The 22113-nt window shown below is 28.8% G+C and overlaps 1 protein-coding gene across 1 annotated transcript in view; it reads right to left on the bottom strand.

Moving 5' to 3' along the window:
- The window catches only part of LOC142325598 (L-asparaginase), a 90768-nt gene that overhangs the window by 8493 nt on the left and 60162 nt on the right, over nt 1-22113 (bottom strand). The window contains exons 3-10 of the mRNA XM_075367542.1: nt 21629-21740; nt 19331-19456; nt 13497-13707; nt 11773-11885; nt 10341-10526; nt 5759-5872; nt 3850-4056; nt 1090-1214 (exon numbers count right to left, since the gene is read on the bottom strand). Coding sequence (XP_075223657.1) covers nt 1090-1214; nt 3850-4056; nt 5759-5872; nt 10341-10526; nt 11773-11885; nt 13497-13707; nt 19331-19456; nt 21629-21740 — 1194 coding nt within the window. The remainder of the gene's footprint in view (nt 1-1089; nt 1215-3849; nt 4057-5758; nt 5873-10340; nt 10527-11772; nt 11886-13496; nt 13708-19330; nt 19457-21628; nt 21741-22113) is intronic.

Consider the following 22113-nt stretch of genomic DNA (forward strand, 5'->3'; position numbering starts at 1 on the left):
TTAAAAAAACGTCAGGCTATGACAACAATATAATGTTTTCACTGCTAGTTTTCAAAAGAAATCTAGATGTGGTCAATCGCTTGCCTATTATATGCCACAAGTGGCCTACAGTAGACTGTAAGCCTCTTTTGAAACTAGTGCATAAAATATTAAATAGCTACCATTTTGATTAGAGTTGTCATAATCCTGTTTCTTCCTTTAAAGTTTTTTAATGCCCTTCAAAATAATGTATTCACAACCCTACACTTTACACCTAAAAATTTTTAGTTATCCCATTCCCAATGGGCTTGGTGATGAGGTGGGTGATCTTATACTGAAAATATAGATACTTTCAAGTTAGAAGCATTTGCTAAATTTCTTTTTTCTGTTTAACAGTTGAAAAATTATTTAAAGGTTGCCCTTTTTTATGAAAACTGTATATTTATATATTTATCTAAACAAGTTGAATTCAGTAAAAATTATTTATAATCTCATAAATACATGGTCCATCAACTTGAAACACAGTAGGCCTGGTATAATCTGCTTGCTGCACTGTTACAACAAATGTCAGATATGGCTAATGCAACCGATTGACTAATGCAATTCAGTATGGCAAATTTATGGTAGTCAAAGATCTAGTATATTTTGGAAATGATAGTTTATTCAAATTTCAAAGAGAAACTGTGGTTTTTTCATATCAGTAAGGGTAATTGCTGATCAGGGTAGTTGTTCAAGTTGTCATTGAATAGCGATGAACTTTTAAAATTTTTCTGAGCCAACAATGAAAATTTACATTAAATTAAATTCAATACCAAACTCTCACTATATATTAACAGTGAATTAGTATTAATATACTTATTTTTTTTTAATAATATTTGTTGATCATCATGAAAAGATACAGTTAAAGGTTAATGAATTAAATTAAACAGAAACATTTTTTATATTCACAGAAATTTCCTTCAAATTATTTTTTTGAAGTTTCTCATTTTTAGATGAAAATATGGCATATTTCCAAATATTAATTGTAAATTACATTAAAATGAAGTGTTAATTTTAAATTAGCTCTTTTTAATATTATTTCCTTTACTAAATTTATTTTTAATATATAACCTGTCACGCATATGGACACTGGCACCTTGCAGTAAAAGATATTGAACCACTGATAAGTTGCCAATAGCAGAAGCTATATGTAAAGGTGTTCGTAAATCACTGTTTGTTGATGATATATTTGCACCCTGAAATAGATAAAGAAAATTTTCTTTCAGTCTATATATTATTATTATTATTATTATCAGTTGTAGGTTAATATTTTAACCTTCTTTATTTTAAAAAACTATATAAGTTTTTTAAAATAAAGAACAATGAAACAAATTTTCTCATTTATTGATCTTAAAACTTACTTATTTTGAATTTTATCAGTCCCTTTCTAATCTTTAATCTCTTCCTGTTTTTATTACACTTATCAAAAATCTGTATTATTTTTGTTTTATATTTTCCTTCTGTTATTATTTTTCCGATACAAAGCATTATATTTTAAACAGTTGTAAATTTAGTGGTGAACAAAGAGATCAAATAAACATCAGTTTTTTTTTAAATAACCAAATCTTACTGAAAATGCTTGATTAACTGCATCCATTGCAGAAATGGTGCAGATGAGGTACCAGAAGGATTGTTTTTTTCAAAATATAATTGTATGATTCTTCTGCATCCATTTTAATTCAAAATTGCTGCCTTCAAAGTTGTTCCAGTACCATAAGGTTGTAATTTAAGCAGTTAACAATCTATCCATGACCCGATTAAGTTTTACTGTACATTTTAGTTAGTTGTTAATTTACTTATAATTTCATTTATAAATGAAAGCCGATAATATTTTGTTAACTGTACTTTACAAATGAAATATTTATTAATGAATATTCAAATTAAATTCAATCTTTTCATTCGCTTGAAAGGATGTACCATTATTATTAAGTAATGTATAATTTAAAGTATAATCTGTTTTTATGATTTTTACTTTGAGGATTCAAAAAATAAATCCTGATCAGACTTAAAACTAACAAGCGTTTTTTTAAAATCTTTGAAAAAGATACCGTGACTAGAGTATCTTTTGCTCATCCTTATGCTGTATATTTGCTTATCCTTATTCACGTGAGAAAGAATAACCGTAGAGTTTGATGTAAGTTTTTTTAAAAGTATTGCGTATACATTACACACAAAACAATTTATGAGGCCTCAAACCTGTAATTCAATGATATTTTTGCATTATATTAAGATTACCTACCCTACCCGTCTTAAGAACAATATAGTTTAACATTTTCAAAATATTTTCCATTTGGTTTATCGTAGAAATGTGTAATTTCAAAGTAATGCACAACCAACAATTAAGTCTAAAAAGATTTTTGTAGGTGACATTTGTGCTAACTTTTAATCAATTAAATTTAGATTTAATCAATAGCTTAATCTGAATAAAAGTTCATTAAGAAAGCTTCTTATTTCTGTACATTTAGTAGTGAACATTCTTTTTAGCCACCTTATTCCTCATAGGAGAATATAACAAAATAAAATATAATTTATGTGAATTAGGTAATTTTTGGTAATGGTTGGCTGTATTGCATAGTTGCTTCTGCCACTGAATAGGAGACAGACTTGGAGTAGGCACATAGGCAACCTCCCTTAGCCAGATGAAGAGTGATTTGGTTCTGTAGACCTCTGAACCTCAGCGTGAACATGATGAGTTCAAATTTACCCCTGCAAAACCCAAAGCGGGGTAAAGAAGAGACCAGAGATACAGAAAAAAGATGGAATGTGAGTAAGGATGATTATCTGTAAGTAACAATAATATTAAAAAAATATTTTCATCCGTACATTTCAAGGCTGTTTCTAGGCAGCCATCTTGTCCATAATCCCTTATGAGATAAGGGAATCTTTTTCAGGATGGAGATGCATATACATTTTTTTTACATGGAGATGTATTACATTTTTTCAGGATGGAGATGCGATTCTACATTGACCAGCTTAACAAAAAAAATTGCTTTTCTTTAGAAATTAAGTCACTTGATAAAAGGTTTAGGCTTCCCAAATTTACAATACCATCCACTGTCGGAAAGAATAAGATCAGGTTGGTTATTAACTATCATTAGAGAATTTTTATGAATATTTTCAGGCCTGTGAGATCAGTCTCTTAAAGGTATAATTTCTGGTTGTTGAATGTTATGAACATTAAAAAACTTATTTTAGGTCTCTACATACTGCAGGTACACATACTACATACCGAATTATTTAACATTATGATATTTGTGCTATTTTTACTTATTCATTTGATCTAACTGGAAAATTCTGAAAAAAAATTGCAAAACAGTAATTACTTGAAAATGTGAACAACTAGATCATATTATAATTAAAAATAATGACATAAAACTGAAACAGAGCTTACTTCATTTTGGACTACAAAGAGACAGCAGTAGTATTGTCAACAATTTGACTACACTGTTATTGTTAAAACTATTTAATTCTTGTAAATCAGAAAAAATAGTCTATTTTTTGTAAAATATCCTAATATTGTGATTTATCTTGAATTTTTGTAATTAATATTTCTCTTTAGATTCCTGATATCTTTATTCTTGTATACTACATTTTTATTTATTCTACATACTTATTCCATGCAAAATTATTTTTAATACTTAGATAATTATTTAATGCTGTTATTAGATAATTCTCATTACATGATCTATTAGTCTTTACTATTTCCATTTATTAAATTTTTCTTTTTTCATTGTGACTGTAGTAGAGTCGTATTTTAAGTAACCCAGTAGAGTCATTCAAATACTTCTGTTGTTAAAAAAAAGAAGAAAAAAATTATATTTTTTTACTTACATAACCCTTAAGTTGAGCCAGTTTGTTTATATCTCCTTCTTCTACTGCTGCACACATCATAGCTGGAAATAATATTTTATCTACATGGGTTGATTCATTGTGAATTGACATATACATAGATCTTGCAACTGCATCTACAAAATCTACATCTTGTACATGTGAAGGCTTTACACCCGTTAATTCTCCTCTTACATTACTTTGCATGACCTGTTAATGAAGAATTTTTTGTTCATTAATTAAAATCGCATTATATTTGTATTAGAATTTTAAACTTTCAAGTTATAAATTATAAATGATTAACTTTAAGATGTATGAAATTACTTTTCCCAAGTCTTTTCATACAGCTTCTGATGGTAATATTATTAATATGATCATCTTAAAAAAGGTAGAAAATCTATTTAGCATGTAATCAAATATTAATTATCAATTGAAATCTATGCTATATTTGTTCAATATGTTGTATAAACTATATATTGTTATTATATTGCAGATCTTGTTTTTTATGTCCTCAGTCTTTGCTAAGAATAATAGTAACTTATTCTTAAAAATAAAAACAATATCCAAATTCTACAAACCAGACAATAGAACTGTTTTCATGCAACTCAACTGAATATTCAGCAAGCATTCTTGATTATACAAACTTTACCTCTGTCAGAGGTAGCGTTCACTATAAATTAAGCTTCTTAATTAATGAGGAAAACATGAAAGTACCTCTTAACAGGAAAATTCATTTCAAAATAAAGCAGTTGGATTTAAGCAAAAAAATATTTAGTTATTTTTCATTTTTAAATTATTCAATTTAAATATCTCTAAGGAATCATAACTTTCTTTATCCAACAAAATTTTACTTTACAAGGCTTTCTTGAAGCCGGTATGAAGTTACGAAATTGAACTGTGGGATACAACCTGTAACTGCAGTGTGAAGAGTAAAATACTATGGTACATAACCCAAGCACTGTGGTTCATGAGGAATACTCAGATTCACAATTACGTAGGCATTCCATAAATCTGAGAAGTTGAATACGCCTAGTTTCGAGAGAGCTTTGAATTTACTTGACAACAGGGAGGACGTTAGGAGGCTGAAAAGACTATGTACTTGACCTGGTTGATGGACTATTATGATGATCTGGCTTGTTGAAGGTAACACTTCTTATAATTATTTTTGTTTTACTTTCAGTTATTCGGTTTTATAGATGCTTACGTTTATTATTTCTCTACAGTTATTGTTTCTTTTATTGTTTTATTTAAAGTACATGCTGAATTTTGTTCTACTTACTTACCCGTCTTGATTAATGTGTGAAGACATTTAACTGTATTCAAAAGCACTATCAAATATTATGCTATTTCATAGTTACTAGTATTTATCATATTAATTGTTTTTGTACTTTAGGATTGTTAGTGGATGATCTTATTTCAATTGATAGTCTGTCATACAACTTATTTATAGCTTCAATATAGAAGCTGATTGTAAATATAAGAATTCAGAAAAAAAAAATTATTCAATTTAAAATATGAACAAATTCATATTCACTTAAAATTCCACTCTGCAAAATTTCTGTGATATTTTAATAAATGACTACTATCATTTATAATAATTTTGAAATTATACACCTAAGACACTGAAAATGTGTTAAAGGTATCGATAGATTATACTTTTAGCAAATTTATAAAGAAGTGTTCTTTATTTTAATTAATAGAATTCTATAGATGATTAATTAAAATAAAGATTAGATTGTAAATATAGTTTTTTTAATACAAAAACACCCGTAGATCAATCTTGATTTCCAATTTTGCAAAAATTATTTTACCAACCCTTTTCAAAATGTTGCAGTTTTTTGTTTCTCACTTTTTTCAATTACAGTTATTTAATTATTAATACTATTTCTACGTTAAATTAAATTTTACTTACATTTCTTTTGGTATTAATGTCCCAGTCATCTTTTGATAAAACGTAAGACAGTTTTGTCAATGCAGCTTCTGGTGTCATATCACCCCCAGGGATCACTCCTGCATCAAATAAAATCTGAAATGAAATGATTCCTAATTATTTATTGAGTAGATTAAATCAACGTTTAAAACATTTGGCAGTTCTTTATAGAAGAAAATTGAGAGGATCATTTTTTATTAATTGTTGTCAAATAAAATTAAGGAAATATATCGTTGTACTGCAATACAAGAGAATAAAAATTATCACACTTAAATGCAGATAGAAAATACATGATGTTACTTTAGAAATTTTAATTCATTATCTTTATATATATAGTAAACTACTTCATGCTGGTGGGCCAAAACCTAATTATCAGGTTAATCCATGTAATCAATGATCAGGATGATTGTGACAAATTATACATATTTAATAACAAATTTTCTTTAGTGAGAATGCTTATTTTATTTCTGAAATTTCCTGTTGAAAGCAAAAGTATTTTTATTGTCATATTATTTGGTGTTGACCGAACATAACTCAAATATTAAGTATGAGGGTTGTTTGATAATTAAAGACACTATTGCCAACAGCAGAAAAACTATTTAATAGAATAAACTGAAACTGGGCAGAAACAAATGTCAGCATTTTGTTTAGATTTATAAGGAACTTAAACTTTGATTTTTAGCGGAAGATAATACTGTTTTAGATTGCATCACTTTTAATGAAACTTAAATTCATCATTTTGAGACAGAATCTGAACTTCAGAGTATTGAATAGAAACAAATAAGTACCTCCTGGAAAAAATTAAAAAGCTATGCATCAGCCAAAAGTGATGATAACAGTGTTTTGGAAGTATACAGGCTGTGTATATTGTGATTATTTTAAAGTACAATGTACAATCAGTAGTACATTGTAAAATGTCCTGGTTCTCTCTATAATCCTTCTGCATGATAATGCCTGCCCTCATGATAACCACTTAAAAGACATGGGCAACTATTCAGAAGTTGGACTGGGAGTTTTTCTACATCTACCTTACAATCTCAATTCCACACCATCAGTTTTTTGTTTGGTCTTCTCACAGAGTTTTTACATATCACCAAGTTCAGCAACAATGAATGGGTTAACAATTCATTACAAGAGTTGTTAAAACATCAAGGTGAACAATCCTTTACTACTAGAATAAAAAAGCTGACAGAATAGCGAGACAAGTGCCTAAATGTAACCGGGGATTTTATTGAAATGTAGCATTAGTTTCATGGTCATTGAATAAATAACTATTTTTAAAGCCATTGGTATATTTAATTATTGAACAATCCTTGTATTTAGGCTATCCTATAAGTAAAGAAACAATTGATGTTTTAATAGAGTTTATATTCAATATTCACAGAGTTATCATAAAAGAATAATCAGGTTTAAAGTATAAAGCAAATACTTACAGTTGTATTGATTAATTTTTTAATTTTCTCTCTCAAATAGTATTGTTATGTAATAATAAATTTCAATTTGCACACCCTTTGTCGCTCAGGAAATGTCAAACAGATTTAGTTTCTGCCTGTTAAGATATAACATATCTCTCTGCAATAGTTATAATTACTTCCTAATCCTTTCCTTTAAGTGATTCAGGTCATATAATTTTTTATAGTAAACAGTTCTCTTAACAAATACAAGGAAAACTTACAGTAAAAACAGTTCCTGACTTCTTAGAAGCTTGGGTACAAGACCTTCTCATGTAGCATGTAAGCCTATCCATCTATGTGTAAGTTTTCCTACCTGACCAAAGAACACAATAGAGTGTGAGGGTCCACGATCTTGTCTAAATTTCAGTTTTTGTGTAAAATTTCAACAAGAAACTGGAAACATTTTTATGTATCAAATGGTTTCATTTTTTGCAGTAGCTGAATTTGTATGAATACAAGTACAACCATACTCGTATACAAAGAACTTTATGAACAATCATTTTTGGAATTTGTAAGCAGAGACTTTGACAAGAGCTGGATTTATTAGGAATTCTGAATGCAGATTGTCTAATTCATTCAATAATTTCTTTTGATACTGTTTGCATTCCAGGTTATTTCAGTTTCAAAATAGTTCCTGTTTCTTTGAAATAACTGGATCAGCATCAGTATGTTGCTTTTATATGACGGCTCTTTTTCATTTGGATATTGAATTAAAATTATTGAACTCTGTTTGGTATGCTACAAAGCACATTGTATTTTTCTTGATAAAAAAACAGAGTAAACAATGAAATACACCACGAAATAACATAGAGACTGATACAGTGGTTAAAATGGCTATGATACAAATGTTTTGGGTGGAAGCTTTGAGGTGTTACCAATGTAATTTCTCAAAATATTCCTCATGTCTTGACTTGAGCTATTAAAACCCTACCAATCTTTTATAATGACCTTATATTTAAAATTTACCTTTTCAATATAAACTCCAGTTAGGAGTTATTGTTGATTGTTGAACTAAATTCAACAATAAATTTACTGCTTCGTTGTTTTAATTGGATTCTTTGTCTTACAGTCTCAGAATTACATTAGTTTTTACTTCTTTATTGTCAAGGGACTGCATAAAATGACTCCTTGAGGGGTTCAAAAAGTTTATCTAATTCATTCAGATATGGACTATATGACATACGTACTCCAGAACCTCCCAGTCTAATTTTTCAGCAGTAAATCATGTAGTATAGAGATTAGAATTATCTTGGTAAGTTTCAAATTTTTTAAAGTTTTATCTTTAGTAACAGTGGCTATTCCAGTGTCCTTCCAAAAATCAGAAAAACTTTTAGGAATCAAAAATATCAGCGACATCACTTTAGCAAAGATAGTCAGATCTTGAACTTTCCTGGACTGGAAAACTAAGATGCTATTCCATGTTTTACTGTTTGGATCCCAGATGATAGTAGTGGATCCAGAATTTATCACAAGGCTATTCTTTCCAAAAACACATCTTTTTCAATTTGAATTCTCTGTATATGTAAAGTATTTTATAGAGTAAAATATACTACTAATCTTTATATTATGTTTCGGCAACCCTTTCTACTGTAATCACCAGCCTCCTTAAATACATTCATAATGTTACAATTTACAGTTGGAGATCATTCCAAAAAATTGGTTATTAATAACTATTATTTACCCATTTTTTTAACAATTGAACACAATTAAAAATATTTGCATAACTCATACAACCTTCAACCTGTTGCTTGAGGATTCACAAGTAAATTTGAAACAATTTTATAACTCCTGAAACCAAAAATCATATTGCTGAATTTTTCAAATTGAAAAATTCAATTTTTAAAAAGGGATTTGACATTGTTACCTCTTATTGCTATTGCTGAGGCATATTAAATTAGTTTCCTGTTAGTAAAGTATTAACTTTTTTTTAGTTGTGTTAAATGTTATCTATTTAAATTGTTGATAATAACATCAGGTTATATGATTTTGAAAGTATCATACTTCATTGCATATGTCTTACTTGATTTTTTTTTAACGATTAGAAACCTCCTTTTACATATTATTAAGCGCTTAAGGCATTCACTCCAAGAAGTGTTCGTAACATATTTTTTCATAACAGGAAAGATATGTTAATTTTTGTTTTACATTCTTTGTCTCTGATGTTTGTATGGCTGTGATATACATAAATCACAGCCACTTTTGCACTTAGGTGCAAAAGGCACCTCTTAGAGTTGATGTCTCTGAAAGTAATGATTTTCACTAAACGAACAATTCCTATAGACTGTTAAATTTCTTTCATCTTGTTTGATGATTTATAGCTTTATATTTGGCTGTGTAAAGACAACAATGAAAAACCAATATATTCCTCATTTTTCCCTATAAGTCTGGTGTATAAGGGACACCTCACGCTTAAAAAAAGGACTGGGGAAGTTGTGTATAAAACGAGTTATGCACATTTTTATTGAGAAGTACGTTATTAAATAACTGTTTGCAATAAGTAAAAGTAATGGTATCAAAGTGGAAATAGTTTCCATCCTTTATCACTGCAGTAGAGTGTAGAATTTTTTAATTTCTTTGTGATTTAAGGTGTTTTTAATTCCATTGTGTACTACTTTACAAGAATTCAATTTTTGTTAACTTTTATTACTTTTTACAAATTATTTTAGAACACTTTATTATTGTCCTTTGTAAGAAAATAAGTAAATAACAAATAATAATGTTATAAAGATAATAATAATAATAACTTTTATTACTGGGAAAGATTTCTCTAAGCAAATGCCTATAAAGTTCATCAACATTGTTATTAGATTTATTTCTGTATTTGTTACTTTAACCTGCTCTGATCAGGTGATTTGCTGTATGTAGTAAAAATGCTAAAAGTTCTTAATCAATATAGAGAAATTAATTATGTATGAAATTAATCTTGTCATCTGAATAAAATTGATTGTCTAATCAAAATACACATTTTAACTCAAAATGTGTAATTTTAATATTTAAATTATGAAAGTAAAGGATGGGGGAAAATAGAGAAACCAAGGAAAAATGGGAAGCTGAATAGGTCAGTGATCTACAGTATGAAGCAAGAAGAAAAAGAAAACTGTAGTACTTACTTTACCAGTGTTATATATTGTAGCGACAGCTCCCTGTACACATTGAGTGCAATTAATTATAATAATACCTTTTTTTGACGCTTCTCTAAATACTTCAATTAAATCATCTCTTTTTGTTGGTATGTTACCAGCTCCAAAGGTTTGCAGGATAGCTCCTTGCATTGGAGGTTGAAGAAATGACCTTACCTGAAAATTTAGATAAAATTTCATAATTTATTTTTCTTATTTTATAACATTTAAAGTGCGGTCACTTGCACTTGCAATTCCCCTTACCACTACCGATCGTAGTGAACTCAGTATCAGCTAATTACCATAGTTGGCCAAACTGCTTTTCTGCTATCCAGACATACAAATCGATTCTCTCTGCTTCCATTTGGGGATCCGTTGAGAGCATTCAAGGATAAATCCTAGAGTAATCTAATACCATTAGGTGCAGGCAAAGTAACCCTATCTTGATGTAATTGCCTGGATCTGGTTAACAGACTATGCAAGCAGAACTGCTCCATCAATAACCGACCGGCTATATAACCTAACTTGGCAAGGGCCATCTGCTGTGTGGCATAGGAGTTGAAAAGCAGAGGCCATCAAGTTGAAATAAAAGGCTGATCCAGGCGAGCATCATGGGTTTGAAAGTGCAACCTTCCTTCCTACTCTGAGTAGCAATGACCACAACTACCCCCACTAACTCAAAATTTAATTGTCTTAACTGATAGTTTAACGACTAATCATTTAGAATTGACTGAAGCTGAACATTTTAATATTACATATCTACACATTAATGAGATATCTACACTGTTTCTAGACCCTCCATTCAGATTTCATGGGTCTGTCTACCATCAGAAATTCAATCAAGCTGTATTTCCCCTAAACACAATTTCTGCATGGTTAGAGCCAAACATCTACAGTGACATTAACAACTGTTGTTTTGCACTGTAGTTTTAGGTAACATCATTTACTAGTAGTAATTTTTTTTGTCATTAAAAATGAATAATGTTGGATAATTTTTTTATACATTGCATTAATCCTGTGTTGTTAACCATACGTGCTGAGTTTTCTTTCTATAAGGATACAGTCCGATATTATTTCATGAAGGTGATGTATTGGAATTAATTTATTACATTACATCGATTTACTTGTATTTACTTGTATTTTGTTCAATATTTTGATTTACTTGTATTTTGTTCAATTGTTGCATCATTTTATTTTTTTAGTGTACTACTTCCTGAGATGTTTTAGATATTATGGGACGTTTGGGTTGTACTTGACATCAGTTTACAGATTTATTCCAGACGTGTTGATATGACAAATATTAGAACTGACAAGAAAGTAGCAAGTTTATAATAAAATTTTATATTTTATTCAATTAACGCAAAATAATTTTTCCCGATTATAAAAAATAAAATATATTTTAAAATTATTATAAATTACTTACTGTTTGAGTTGAAATACTGGGAAATATCCTTAATAGTCCCACATTTCTGTTTAATTTTGTATGGACTTTAAACTTTTCCATATTACATGATCGAAATACTTCTCTGTAGTTTACTGTAACATCACAATTAAAAACGATCATTCAGACAACATATATTATCAATTTTTTAATTCATCATATTTATATGTATACTGTGAAGTCTTTCTAATTTGAAACACATTAAAATATAGCAAAATATTTGAACGTAGAAGTTTTAATCACACGATTTTAGTTGTGTGTATATACTTTAGAGAATTCTCTTTAAAATTGTAAAGACTATTAAGGTATTCACATGATTTTAAGATATATTTCAGTATTACAATTAAGTAATAATATAATAAAAATATTTCCTTACTGGAAAATTAACTTTTTAACAACTTCAAATAAAATGGAGGAGGTTCATTAAAGTTTTTTCAGGTTAAAAAGTTAGATTTAACTGTACTTAATGTAGGAATTAAATTTCTAATTTTATAATACTACTATATTTACTACTTTTATACTTAATTTGGAATACTTAGATAATCTAAATATTTACATAATTATTTACCCTTTAGTTAACCTGCTCAGATAATTTTCAATTTATTAAAATAGACCACATAGTAAAAATTATTGAGATAAGACGTATCTTTCCTTAATTTTACTGTGAAAGTACTTTCATGGGATCCACCTCCTCAAAAATGTTATTATTTTAATATCTTAAATTTTTAATATGCAGTTTAATTAAACATTTCAATCGTGACTGAGGATGCAGGATCCCAAGAAAGTACTTCATGGTAAAGTTAAGCCAAGATATCTCTTATCTCAATATTTTGTACTAGGTGGTTTATTTTAATAAAATTTAAGATATAATTTGATAAATAATATGAATCTTAAACAAGATTAATTTCAGTAAGATAATTTTTCAGTTAATATCTTAAAAATTGTTTTCATCCTGTGCTAATTTTATTTATTTGGTATCTATCTGTACTTGCATCACTGTTACTTTATATAATTATTAATTTTATGAACAATAACCATTCTTTCTTTTTATTCACTTATTTTATGCTTTTTAATGTTATAACCAACCTTTTTCCAGTTTGCCTTGATAATTCTAGACTGATGATGAAGCAGTTCTTTTTTGTTATATTTAGAACAACAAATATATGTTGGTCCACAATATAAATTTTATATCTCTAGATATAATTGGCTGAAATTTTGCATATTTTCTTCATTCATTCTTTTACACGATTAATCACTTTTTTCCATTTATTTAAATAAACATAATTATGTGATATTAGGTTGGATATTTCTTTTTGTTATTAAAATTACCATTCATTCAGCTAACCCTGAAATGATTTACGTCATACTTAAAATAAATAACTTTAATTTTTAAAAGAATACTTATGCAGCAAAATTTCATTAAATTCACTGTAAAGTTTTCATATCAAGTAACTTGAGGTTGACTCATCTAATCAATTTTTAAATTGAAGTGAATTTGGATTAAATTAAATTCAATTTAAAAGTTGACCAAAGTTATCCAGATGTATATTATTTCTCACTATTACGCATATAATTAATAAATAATAATTGTATTATTATTTATAAATTGTATAAATAAATTGTATCCTGGTTATTCCAGTTGATATTTTAATCTATGTGAATGACGTAACTATTCAAAATATCTTTTAATTAATATTATTAATTACCTACAAAATTAATTCCAGCACTTGCTAATGGAGGAAAGTTTGGTGAATCGAATGCTGTGAAACTTCCCGAACTTATTTTGATTGTTCTGTTACCTCTAAATAATTTATAATTAAAATATACTGTCACTTCAGGTATTACATAATTTCCAGCAAAAATAACAGAGGTTAACAAGTTCTCGATTCCATCACTTCGAATTTCAAAGATTGGAATCTAAAAAAAATGAATAATAAGTGTGTATAAAAATAATACCCAGTAATGTTAATTTCATGAATAAATGATAATATTTATGTTTTTTTTATTAAATAGTGTTCAAAAAGTAACCTTATGAAAGAATGTTTCCTTCTTTTGTTGCAGGTTTAATTGAAGCAAATTGAGGAAAAATTGGTTACACAATGCAGCAGAGAATATTCATCATTTCCCAACACATTAGATGTGCCAGTTATGCCCAGACCCAGAATGCTTTCATGGAAAAGTATGGTGTCCCTTCCTGATTCATTCTTGCAGGGATACCTTAAGGATGCCGTTCACAAAACTCATCCTCACACCATTCGAATCGCAGAGCGAAATTGAACAATGTGTCGCTGCAATTCCTCAACAAAAGTTACATGCGTGTAAGAGTATGTAACGTTGTATTTGATTATGTGAATCGCATAATGGAGGCCGGTTTCAACAACTACTGTTGCAACTTACTCATTTTCCCATAAGGTTGTGTCACTTTTTGAATGTTCTGTATATAATGATGAGGTAAAAATTATATTTATTTATTTTATAATAAGATAAATAAATGAGAGCTTATTGATAATATACTATTATACAGGTAATGCGATGCCCATTTTTCTGGTGGAATATTCATATTGTTATTGTTTTATTTGTCTTATTCTTAACTTATTAAGTAATAATAAATACTTAATTATTTAAATTATTGGATTCTTGAAGCTTTCCCGTAATAAAGTGCAGAAACATAGAGAATGAGAGAAAGAAACTGAAGCAAACTACACGCAGGAAAACTGAAATTCCTTAGTGGAAAAGGGAGAAAAGAAGCATTAGGATGAGAATTACAAGGATAGGAAAGATTTTGAAGCTGGAAATTGTGAAGTGGAATAAACAGAGAAAAAATGACAGAAATGTTGGAGGTAAATGCACACAGATGCAGAGAAACCAAGGAATTAGGGACATAAAGAGAAGGGATGCTGTATAAGGGAAGTAATAAATGAATGTAGAGTAATAGCGAGTTATAGCAGGGTATATTATCTGGATATATATTATTAGAGGGTAGAGGTATATTATCTGATTGCAGTTGGTAGTATAGGAAGAACATGTATAAGTAGTATAAGTAGGTATAGTAGTACATGTCAAACATGTATTCTGAATATATTTACAATCAAATTTATCAAAAAATTTAATTCATTGTATGTTAGGAACCATCATCAAGCTTTATTTACTTACCCGAAATGAGATACAAATTGCTCTTGAAATCGGCATAGCTGTTCTAAATATAACAAACATCTCATACCAGGATTAGTAAGAAAAGTGAAAAACAAAACAGTTACCATATTTACAGAGTCAATCATACTGTTGCACATCGGCATACTAAGTTCACTAAAATGCAGGTAATGTTCAGCTATACAACTAACACTTTCACTCTGATCACCAGTAGGGCTGGTGCAGTGAAGGATATTACTTTTAGAACACCACTAAAACTAATATCACTTTTATCTCAGGTACTTTGTGTATATAACAGCCGTAAAAAAGACTAGGCAAGATAATATTCAATTTCAATTGAAAATGAAATTCATTACAGTAATTTTCAATATTCAATTCATTTTATGTAAATTGCCTCTACTCATACAGCAGATTTGTAATGTCAATTTTTCTACATAAGCTGCATTCTTTAAGTTTTGATGAAAATATTTGAAAACCACTGCTATGATTTGTATGAAATTAGGTGTTTTAATATTTTTTACCTAAGTATCTGAACTTATTATTGAATTTTTGTTGATGATTGATTTTGATATTTCAAAATAAAGAAAATAGAATTTTGATTTTTTAATAATTTGACAAGTTGTTATTGTGGTCGCTGATATGGGGTAGATCACCGTGCTAGTTATTTTTACATGGATTTGAATACTAGATCGTGGATACCGGTGTTTTTTGGCGGTTGGGTTTCAATTAACCACACATCTCAGGTACGGTCGAACTGAGAATGTACAAGACTACACTTCATTTACACTCATACAATATCATCCTCTGAAGAATTATCTAAACGGTAGTTACCAGAGGCTAAACAGGAAAAGGAAAGATCACCGTGCTAACTCCCATCCAGAAACCCGATTCCCTCAAAAAAGTCAGAATGAGGTTTCAAGTTACAAAAATAGCATGTCAGATCACCATTTGGCACCCATAAGTACGAATTATGTAGACTGGTATTTAGAAAATTAAAAATGTAATCTCACTTTATATCTACGATCGGGCAATCTTTGCTAAAAGAATAGTTACTTACTCATTAAAAAGTTTTAACAAATCAGACAACATTCTTTTTATGTAATTCAACATAATACTTCAACTTAGATTAGAACAGTGTTATTATGCTTTCAGTGCCATTTTTAAAAAAACTACAGAACCGTTTAAAAAATTGTCTCATCAAATTATTTCAAATACAATAAAATGACTTTCTTTTTCAGAAACAATATTATTATTCTGTCAAAGAAGTTTTAAATAATAGTAATTAAAAAATTAACAGGGGAAAACCCCTGAATTGACATCCTTTTTAACATAATTCAGTACATTCTCAAATAAAAGTACAAGCTACAAGTACTTGTATATATATACACGTTATGCTCAAATAATTTTCCTTAATGCTTTCTGAATTCTAAACTATTTTGTAGTTATTTTTATACTTAGTGTTTTCATATTTACTATTAACATTATTTCATGTGTTTTTACTTTAAATAATTAATATGGACTTAAATCACATGTATATTTTATTTATAATTAATCATGTATTTTGTGATACTGCTATGATCATGTTTTTATTATGGTTTCTTTTGATCTGTTTAGGTAGATACTTGGAAAGTATCTATTCTTATCCATGGTGTAATCTATATAATGATTTACAATCAATTTATGTATTATGTACGATCTATTATGTAGTCCTAACATGATCTATTATGTTATGATCTGATTAAAATAGTTATTTATTTATTGAGCTGGTCCTGGATTAAATTCCTTTTTTTTGGTTGTTTTCTGGGTGAGAAATGCTTTGGCATTATCATCGCCGACAACACATTTCTTGCAGTAAAACAAACAGATATCTTATTTTATTTCTTAATCAGAACAATAAAGCTTCTGACTGCTACATGGCAACTAGCATGAAGAGCCAATACGCACTACAGTAAAGCTAATACCCAAGTATAAATGGAAGGCCTTAAGAAAACACAATACCCGGTCTAAAATTTCCTTATTGTTGCCCAGAATTCATCAAATGTTTCTGGGCAATTTATATTTAAGACCCAAGGCCACATAACTTATGCAATCCACATGTGGTGCATAGTCAAGTGGCTGTCATATCGTATGCATATTGGAGCATTTTCTCCTGACATCAAAAACCCGCGACTAACTCTCGTATGTCCCAGCTCCAAACGGTAGAAGACCACTTCGTCTTGGTGAAATTTACTGCATGAGGAGTCCCATGGCATCACAGTATCTTTGATAAATCGAAGTTTATTATCGACTGTACAGTTCAGTTACCTTGTCCACTTTAATCACGAGTAGCATGTGTTACATGATTAATAAAGTCAGATGTAGTAATACGAATGGTGAAGTACAGTTGACTACATGCATCTTTAACAGTGGAATCTACATGTTTCGTTACCCAGAATTCCAATGTGGCTAGGGATCCAGCAGACACTCACTTGTCTGTTGTGATTGTTCAACTCGAGTGATTGTATAGTATAGATCTTGGAAATGAGAAGATGTTTAGAATACAAACCTTCTAAAGCTTGGAGAGCACTGCACGAATCCCTGCAAATAAGGATATGGTGGTATTGTTAGATTAAATTCCTGGCAAGGGTATGACTTTTTTATCATTTTATCTTTAATTACCTTTCCTTCATAAAAATAATTAAAATATTATTGGATGTCTTCTGTTGCTGAATAAATTAATAAATATATACAATAAGACTTTTTTCTGACTAAGTATATTGTTTAAATGGCTGCTACACTGGCTAAGGTTAGTTAGTTGTTAAGAGCCTGAAATTTTACCTCAAAATTTTAGATTTTTAATGCCTTTTAAATTATGTAAAAATCCAATCTTTCCATTTAAATTTTTTTTAGTTGCTTTCCCATAGATGTGTGTGGTGTGATAGTCTTATATCAAAATTACATTGCTTCGAGGTATATAAGAATTCTAAATTTCATTTTCCTATATAACTGTTGCAAAGTTGTTTAAGAATTCCCATACTTTTCTAACATATATAAATAAAAACTTAAATGAATGTCATTTCTTAGTTTTCTTTTGATGAATTATTAAATTCATTTATGATAAATAATGATTTTATTCACTTTTTTCATAGTTAGTTTTATTGGGGTTACTTACATTTTTAATTGGGGTTTTTACATTTATAAATTTGGTATTTAAGAGGTAATATTTTGTTTCCCTTCAGAAGTCCTATTTTAACTTTTATTATTTATATGTACTATACATTTTTTTAGCAGTTTTGATGTTTGGGTGATTATATCCTTTCTGATTGTTTATACATTAAAAAAGGGATCTGATATTTCTATTTTTAAGAATTTATATTGTATATATATTAAAAATTTTAATTTGGTAATTTTGTTTTTAAATATTTTTTCAATTGTAAATAATTTAAGGTTAAATATTAGTTTTTTAATATTTAAATCTACTTCTAAAAAATTCTTTAAAATTTAAAAACAAATATATTATTTAATTCTTCTGTTTAATATTACAAATTATTATCATTATTAAATCAAATTATTATTATTATTAATTATTATTTACTCTTTAGTAAGAGTAAATCAATTTTAATTTGGAGGATATATTTTTATAATTGAGTCTTTTATTAATAAAATTATTATTTAGTAACATGTGGAATGTACCAAGGAACTTTGCACCGCATATAAAAGAATGTGAAGTAAGGTTGACTGCCCAAAGAGAATGCAGTTAATAATGTCTATCAGCTCTTGACATAAGACAGTTTCCACAGATCAATTTAAGTTCTGTAATTATTAAAGCATTGGTTCTTCAGATCCCGGTATTCTTAAACTGGACCTAGCAGGATTTTACTCTTAACCACAGAACCCCAAGTGAAGGAGAGGTATAAAGTATAAGAAAAAGAGGTGGATGGTGAGAAAGGATGCAGTACCCTTGAAGGAATTGCAATACCAAACAATACCTCCATGGATTAAAGTTTAAAGACCTCTTCCAGACAATGAATCTCTTCCAGACAATTTTACCTAAAATTCCAGGGGAAATCATGCCATTTATCAAACTGAGAGCACCATAACATGAAACTGAAATTTTTTATTGACCAGCTTAAATATAAATAGGCTGACATAAAACTGTTTTTCTGAAGATAAATAACAAAGCTGCCTGAGAACAGTATTTGTTTCTTAAAATAAATAACCTCGCCTATCTCCAGAATTGTTTACCACATAAAGTTCTCAACCAAAGTATAATCTATTCACCTAGACCCACACTGGAGATGATAACTGCGATTATATCTAAATGCTTAGCTATTTAGTACACAGTAGGTCAGGGTACAATATTGGTGCTGTCCATTACTCTCTCTCTACCTAAGTGTAAATCTTCTCTAACCTGTGCTCCTGTGATCACCACGGTTTTTCCAAGGTTTTCCAACATAAATGAAAGGGCTGATGCAGTGTACGGTAATGTATCTGTACCTTGAAGAATGACAAAACCATCAAACTGTTCGTAACTTTGCTGGAAAAAAAAATCATTATAATTATAAAAAACATGTAAATTTGAGATAGAGGAAAGAAAGTACATTTTTTAAACTCCATGTGCTTTCCTGCATATGTGTACACCACTTATGATTTCCTTTGACTTTATGAAAAGTTTGCTGGAGATTTAATTTATTTGTTTCAAGTAGTTTTAAAAACTGTTATTTGATTTTGTATCTAAAAGATCTATAAATTAAATGTTACTTACTTCCTCCGGCTGATTACAAAATTTTAATTTAATTTTTTTGTTGAGATAAAGCCTCAAAAGCTCTAATTTTGAATGAGAATCTTAATTATTAAATGATACATTGTGAGAGTGTCACAATTTAAGAATCTAAATTATCAGATGGTTTTTTTTTTTTGTTAGTTTCCTTATGAGTGTACTTAAAGTTAATAAATTTGCCAGTAACCAGTTGTTTTTTGAAACTATATTCAAAAACTTGCCGATTCATAAAATAGTAAGTAATATCTAGAAGAAAAATTTTTGCAGTTAAGGTATCAAAATATCAGTAAAAATCCTTCATGTGACTTCAATCCATGTTGGCCTTTTTTTATCTTTGTCTCTTTTAATTATCATGGTATAAAATTTATTATTATATCCCGGAACCATTTTGAAATTATTACACCACAGAACTATCCTGCTTACAGTTATACTGTGTAACTATTCTTCACAAGGGAAAGTATGTTAACTGGTCAAATTTTGCTTATTAGTTTTTTGCAGTTTTTGACATTTCTTGAACTCAAAAACCAAAATACCATAATTTTAGCATTAAACAATTCTAGAATGATGCATGTATGTATATATATATATATATATATATATATATATATATATATATATGTGTGTGTGTGTGTGTGTGTGCGTGTGTGTGTGTGTGTGTGTGTGTGTGTGTGGGTGGGTGTAGGCTGGCCTGCTTTCTTCTTGGCATCTCCAAACTTGATGGATGAATTAGAATGAAATTTGAAATTAAGCACAATTATTTCTGCATACAGGGAGATTTATGCCTTTTAATTTTATTCAAAATCAGTCAAGGGAGCAGGAGATGCATATCTCATGTTCTCTTATGTTCCATACACCCTTAACAGTTGCTCTTGCCAGGGCTGGAAAGAACAAGAAGGAGCCAGACACTTGTCTAAAGTTACAACTAATATTGAACGAGTATAGGATACTGTTCTGAAAGAAAGACAAGTTACTATTGAGGAAGAGGCAAATGGTTCTCAAAAGAATTTAGAGTGAAGGATAATAAGACTAATTCTTTTGCATCTCCTATGATTTGTTTGATGTCTTCAAACCAGATAAAACAATTTTTATGAAATTTAGCACAATAATTTCTGAATATGAATCATTTATGACATTTAGTTTTGGTTACAATTAGTTCACAGGGTGGGGAGATACAGTCACTTTGGGTTCTGTATCTCAAAAGTTTTACTCAGAGCGGAATCATTTTTTTTAGATAATTTTTTACTTCCATACTCACACACTTAAATGTTCCGCTTAATTTTTTTCCTAAGCAGCAGTTTGTCAAGACAAAGTCAGCTTTGACGGAAAAGTTATGTTACTCTTTGCTGGTTTTTTTAATTACAATATTTATCTAAGAGAAAAAGGAGTGGCTGGTGAGAAAAAGATATCTTTCCACAGAAAAATTCTAGTATTAAACAAATAATTACATCCAAAGGAAAACTTAGTGTTACTTCAAACAAGTGCCAAACCCGATTATAATCCCTTAGGAGATTGGGAACACCCAAATGGAATCTGTATGTCTCTGATCAATACTTTAGTATTGAAGCTGATATATTGATTAATTTAAAAATTTGCTCCTAAAATATTAGTTTTCTTACAGGGATTAAAATAGTCACACAAGAAGAAGTACTAGGCTCCTAAAAAGAGCAACCTAACCTATTTTTTCTAACGTCTTGAAAGTAGATGTATCTGCTGAACTATATAAAACCCTAGGTTGCCATTAATTTTAGCAGTTCGGGGTTAAACAGTTTTTCATATTTTATTAATTTCTATTTATCACACAATTAAACAACATAATCTCACCTATAAACCGTTATTTTTTTTATTCTTTCAACCTATATTAAGTTGCAAGTCCTTAGTAATATCATATATTATGTTTCGTTTAACTTTTTATTTCACTAGTATACTTACGTATATATCTCTTGCAATTTTTGCCCAGTCATCCATTGTCATATTACTTGAATCAAGGAGATCTTCATATTCTGTTATTGAATATAAAATCCGTTTCATTCCGAGTACTTCTCTGCAATAACACTTTAATTAAGAAACACTATAAATAGGAAATAATCTAATTATTAATAAATGTCATTAGTAAACAAAATTAAAAGATAATTCTTCAAAAAATTTTTGTCGATTACGATTACAAGTAATGAGTAGTGTTTTGTTAAAAAATAAATTAAAATAACTAGTTTCTGAATGTATGGAATTGTTCTTCCATACCATCTTTTTAGGCTATTAATTAGCTTGTTCTTCAGTGGTGTTTTAGGTCGTGCTATTTCTAATAATACTCATTTACGTGTGGTTAGGAAACTCATTTAGTATGTGATCGAATTTCAGTATGTTTGTAGGTTTTAAATGCTTTTTATTTAATTATATGTTGCAATTAATATGTGTTT

The sequence above is a fragment of the Lycorma delicatula genome, chromosome 5 (assembly GCF_047948215.1).
Source record: "Lycorma delicatula isolate Av1 chromosome 5, ASM4794821v1, whole genome shotgun sequence".
In the NCBI taxonomy this organism is placed as follows: domain Eukaryota; kingdom Metazoa; phylum Arthropoda; class Insecta; order Hemiptera; family Fulgoridae; genus Lycorma; species Lycorma delicatula.